This window comes from Limulus polyphemus, unplaced genomic scaffold (genome assembly GCF_000517525.1).
Source record: "Limulus polyphemus unplaced genomic scaffold, Limulus_polyphemus-2.1.2 Scaffold1454, whole genome shotgun sequence".
Taxonomy (NCBI): domain Eukaryota; kingdom Metazoa; phylum Arthropoda; class Merostomata; order Xiphosura; family Limulidae; genus Limulus; species Limulus polyphemus.
Window position 1 is genome coordinate 190,241 of NW_013667064.1, and position 6,000 is coordinate 196,240.

The 6,000-nt window shown below is 32.9% G+C and overlaps 1 protein-coding gene across 2 annotated transcripts in view; it reads left to right on the top strand.

The window, feature by feature from the left end:
- The window catches only part of LOC111086814 (prominin-1-like), a 120,411-nt gene that overhangs the window by 29,553 nt on the left and 84,858 nt on the right, over nt 1–6,000 (top strand). Inside the window, exon 2 of one of the 2 annotated variants that reach the window (XM_022391213.1) lies at nt 1,269–1,327. The exons of the other annotated variant lie outside the window; for it this stretch is intronic. Coding sequence (XP_022246921.1) covers nt 1,269–1,327 — 59 coding nt within the window. The remainder of the gene's footprint in view (nt 1–1,268; nt 1,328–6,000) is intronic. 2 annotated transcript variants of the gene reach the window in all.

A 6,000-nucleotide genomic window follows, 5' to 3' on the forward strand; every position in this document is an offset into this window, starting at 1 on the left:
GTGTTTGTAAGTAGTTTTGATTTACAGATATTTATGATTTGTATACCTGGTGTTTGTAAGTTGTTTTGATTTACAGATATATATGATTTGTATACCTGGTGTTTGTAAGTTGTTTTGATTTACAGATATTTATGATTTGTATACCTGGTGTTTGTAAGTAGTTTTGATTTTCAGATATATATGATTTGTATACCTGGTGTTTGTAAGTAGTTTTGATCTACAGATATATATATATGATTTGTATACCTGGTGTTTGTAGGTTATTTTGATTTACAGATATTAATGATTTGTATGATTAAACAATTTTCGAACTTTGATATTGCTGTTTTATCTCAATATTATTTATGAATTAGATAGATACAAATAATGAACTATATTTTAACTACATTTAGTTGTAGTGTTATTAAAATTTTTATATAGACTACACGAACATTGTTCGGGATTTATTTGCGAAATGAAGACATGATTTTACTTTACTCATATTATGATGAACTTGCATCGGTTGGAGTTGTCAAAAGACAGGTTAGAAAACCTTCATGTTCAGTAGCTTTGGTCACCAACACAAAAGGAATTGGCTAATTTCAGTTTCCAATGTGAGGTACTGGTTGCACTTTTTACCATCCTCTCCCTATTGACCCGAGCTCTGTCTGTCCCTATGACAACCATACAATGATGGTGAAATAATTCACATGTATGTGAGATAGATGAGCTCGCTAATTAGTGACTGTTTCCATTGGCCGCCATAGTTAGGGTTCTGACTAAGTTAACTATGCATGTTTTGTTTCACATAAGTTTATTTTGATTGTATAACCATAGTGCTTAGAATAAACATGTTCTGATGTCATAGTGACTAGTGTATTCGCTATGAATGACATAAGGCATGGTATGCTACATCTTTATATGGAAGACCTTTCCCAAGAATGGGTCAGGTCGTCGTGTTTAATCTTACATTGCTAACTGAAGTTTTAGCCTGTCAGAGACTGAGTTACCTTGGAGCTTTCAATCTATAACACAAGTCAACATATATAAATGCAATAAGTTCATATGTTTTTAATTTGCTGATATGTTACAATGAATTTGACACAGCATTAATGGCTAATAGCTTCCAGCAATGGTCTATTAAGTGGAACGTATGTGATTAGAGTTGTTATATTTGTAATAAAATAGATGCTATGAAGCATGTCATCTATCACATTGCAAATCCTCTGTTTAAACTATATTTTGTAATCTGCAGTAAAAGTTGTTTCAACCGGTTATTTTTCTTGTAGATGCCTTTATTGAATATGCCACTAGAGAGGAATTCCAAATACCCGAATCAGTTTACGAGGTGAGGAAGGTTAAAACATTTTATTGCTGAGACGAGTTTTTATTGAACATTATAAGATCGCTTGAGAAAAGTGAATGATTTACCGTCAATTACAGTTTAGGATGATAACTAATAAAGACTTGATATTAACGTGCTGTTATTATTGTAAGTTAATTTTATAATCAAACAAATCAGTTATTACCTCAGAAAACAATATAGCAACATCACATATATGTACGGCTGCAATTCATTATTGATTGTGAATATTGTAATTTTAAACAATATCGTTTTTAACATTGCGTTTATTCTATTTTTATTTGATTTCGACGTTTGTATTGTTGTTTGACCAGAAGGAAATTTGACGTCACAGGTTAAGCACGTGGCTTTAATGACTAGACCATTCTTTAAAGCTTAGAAACTCTGCTACACTGTGTTGTTAATATCATCCACCGACAATTCTTGGGTTCCTATTTTGCCAACAAATAGTGGGATTGAATTAACCAACACATTATAACGCGCCCACAGCTGAAAGAGCGAATATGTTCAGTGATGGGGATTGTATTGTTGTTTATTTAGTCAGCTAGTTTGTTAATTTTTGTTTCAAGGAAGTTCTAGAGGCGCGAAAAAGTTTCGAAAACATAAAAAAACTTAAACGGTGGTTTAATGTTATTTTTGAAGTTATGCCTATTGCTGGTGAATGTTAGATTAATACGTCAAATTGTTAGAAGTTGTAATAGTAGTCAAAAAGTAAAACACTTGCATTATCTTTAAGTGGATTGCATTGCTTTTTTTTTTTTGCTGAATAATCCAAAAGTACCAGCCAAACAATAGAAACATTGGAACAATTGATTTAAAAACCCTGAAAATTCTGGAAACTCTTGTGAGAACGTTTCATTTTATTGCATATATGAAATAATTCTGTTATATTATTTATAGAATAAAACTCCCAAAAACTCTAACCCAAATAATTCAATCGTTGTGTTCATAGGTTCCAAAAACTTGTTTAACTCTGCCTATCATAGAAACTATTGTTAGTACCACAAGCCTTCAGTTATAAGATTCTAACAGCTTGCTTGGCCTGGTGGTTGAACTGCACGACTCGCACTCTGCGGGTCGCGGGTTCGAATCCCCGTTACTGAACATATTCGCTCTTTCAGCTGTGGGCGTGTTAATATGTGGTGGTTAATTCCCTTATTTGTTGGTAAAATAGGAGTCCAAGAGTTGGCGGTGGGTGGTATTGACTAGATACCTTTCATCTAATCTATTACTGCTAAACTAGGGACGGCTAGTGCAGATAGCCCTTCGAGTAGCTTTGCGTGAAAATCAAGTAGTCAGCTTAGAGTATCGGATCGCATTTCAGTTTCTTTTATTTCCATGTTTAAGATTATTTCTAAAGAAGATTATACAAAAAGGTATTCATTATTTTACTCAAAGTTAAATGAACAATATTAAAATATATGGGGAAATAATAATAAAATTACAGTAAAATTGTAGTATCTATGAACAAGAGTCAGTTGTCACTCATGTTAAAAACTAAAATTTCTGAGGTTAGACTGTCGAAGCTAATTGAATCTGTAAATCTCGGTAAATACATATATAACAATAAATGTATATTTTTCAATTAGTTTTTAATGGTTAATATTATTGGGCAGGTACCTTTTTATTTTTGGTAAAAATAATGCAAAATCCAGTATACTTAACCTTAGCGAAAGTGAGTTCTTTCTTAGACTATAATCTACAAGTTCTACACACTATGGTGATAGACCTAAATCACAACTTAAGCTAAACAGTCACTTATTAAAGTTTATCTGGTATGTACGACAATTGAACAGTGGCTAACTAACGCAATCAGTAATCGATTTATAGCGTGATAACAGATTAACGAAATAAATAATCAATCACTGACCGACTGGCTCACTGATTAACCCTATTTTTAATGAAATACAAATTCAAAATTTACAACTTTTATCTGACTTGCTAGCTATTTCACTGTTGACTCAAGAACTAACCTATTCTTTTTAGGTAACTGATCAACTTACTCTCTCGTGTTTTTATGTTTGTTTGTTTGAAGTTATGCACAAAGCTACACAATGGACTATCTGTGCTCTGCCCACCACGGGTATCGAAACCCGGTTTCTAGCGTTGTAAGTCCGCAGACATACCGTTGTGCCACTGGGGGGGGGTGCTTTTATGTATTATAATCTTCATTTTCCCCAACACTTACGAAAATTCGAGACATTATGTTAGGTCAAGACGTTCAGGAAATGTCTATACATCATACATCATCACTATTACATCATGCCAATTTTCCTCTGGCAACAATATCAAACGTCTAAATTACAATATTACAATGGCCTACAACAATATATTAATGGTGAAATACTTTGTTAACTTTATTGAATATCTCTTTCTATGTTGTATAGAGAGACAAAGATATATTTCGTGACGGATTATAGAAATCAGTGAAAAAACTGTTATGTGATTGTTCAGAAAAAAATGTTTGATTGATAGGTTGAACCCATGAGTTCTATGCTTTCCTTTTTTTTTACATTATTGCCCGAATTTATTACTATTTAAATTTATCGTCGTGCAGTCTGATTCACTCCACTCAATCAAAATTATAAGCAAATTATGGATGTTTATTTTGATGATGGAGGAGCATATTTTTGGACGATAACATATTCATAAAGACAAAACATTGTTTGTTACATTATATACTCCATTAAACCTATCAGCTCCTGGTTTGACCTTTCGGCTAAATCCACCTACACTCAGAGATCGGTTTGTTTGTTATGAATTACGCGCAAAGCTACACGAGGGCTATCTGCGCTAGCCGTCCCTAATTTAGCAGTGAAAGACTAGAGGCAAGGCAGCTAGTCATCACCACTCACCGTCAACTGTTGGGCTACTCTTTTACCAACGACATTATAATGCCCCCACGACTGAAAAGGCGAGCATGTTTGGTGTGACGGTGATTCGAACCAGCGACCCATGCACTGTGAGCCGAGTGACCTAGCCACCTGGCCATGCCCGGCCCTCAGAGATCGGCTGAATATGACGACTTAATTACTCAGGTTAAAAGAAAATATAAGACGAAATGTCGAGTTATAATAAACTTAGTATTCCTGATATTTAGGTCATTTTATATTTATTTTAGAAATACAGTTGTCACATGATGGTAGTTCAGAAAAACCTAGTTAAAGTATATTTACAGATCAAAGAAATTTCTTAAAAGCCATTAAGAAGAATACTAGACAACGAAGCAATAAACGTTAAACAAATTAAAAGTAGCACAAAACTGAAGTACATGCGTTAAGCCTAATAAGCTAGCACACTGAACCTTCAAATTGATGTCTTCTACCTCAGGGATTTATAAACTTGATATTTTGTTTGTTGCTAATTGCAAAATTGCAAAGTGGGTTTTCTGTGGTCTGCTCATCGCCTGTATCAAAAGCTAATTCTGAGCATTTTAAGCATTCATACTTAACGCTGAGCCAGCGAGGGGGAGGCTATGAACTTAATATTACGTCTTGTTTGTTGTTAAGCTCAAAGTTACAATGGGTTATCTGTGCTATGCCAACCACAGATATCAAAACCCGGTTTTTAGCGTTATAATCCATCAAATGTACCGCTGGGTTACTGGAGAGTTATTTCATCTGTGAAGGATTTATTAATATATATTTATTTTAATATCAACGTTTGTTTAGATTAAGTTTATATTTAGAAATATGCATAGCTTATAGTGTTAAATATGTATTGCAAAACTCCCACCTATTCTCTAAAGTTGTAGAAGATTCTCGAGTGTAAGAATCAACAATATATGTATGTATGTAAACACTTAATGTAAGTTTGTAAATGCTCCTGGTCAAATATCTGAAGTTTTCCGTTTGATAAGCGTTGTAACAATCACGGTTATAGCTTCCGAAGTTTATAGCACACTAACTATAGCAAACTAATAATATATATATACTCTTTTTTCTTGGCACGTCGCGTTGGTTATATTTATAGGCGTGTGGAGAGTTTCCAGAAAATTCAGATTACGTAACAATACAAAGTTACATTAAGCGTTTACGTAAACACATATTGTTGATTCTTACACTCGAGAATCTTCTACAACTTTAGAGAATAGGCAGGAATTTCGCAATACATATTGAACACTATAAGCTATGCACATTTTTTTATAAACATAAACTTAATCTAAACAAACGTTGATATTAAAATAAATATATAATAATAAATCCGTCACACATCAGTTACTCAATCGAAATAACCTGATCGGTCATACCTTTTTTGCTATCAACTTGTGAGGAAGATTTTTCTGCAAATTTTTAAAAAACTTAAAAAATTCAATTAAATAAGAAGGGTTCTCTGGGAAAAGCACTGATTTATTAAATAATTTATCTGAAATATGAATAACTAATGCCGCTTCAAGAAAACACGAAGCAATTAATGGGTAAATTTGAAAAACAAGTAATATTATTTTTAACACCGTATGTTATAGTGAAACGGTTAATATTATTCACACTTTGATATCCATATGAATAAAGATTATGTATGTTTGTATTTGGTATTTTTAACACCGTATGTTATAGTGAAACGGTTAATATTATTCACACTTTGATATCCATATGAATAAAGATTATGTATGTTTGTATTTGGTATTTTTAACACCGTATGTTATAGTGAAACGGTTA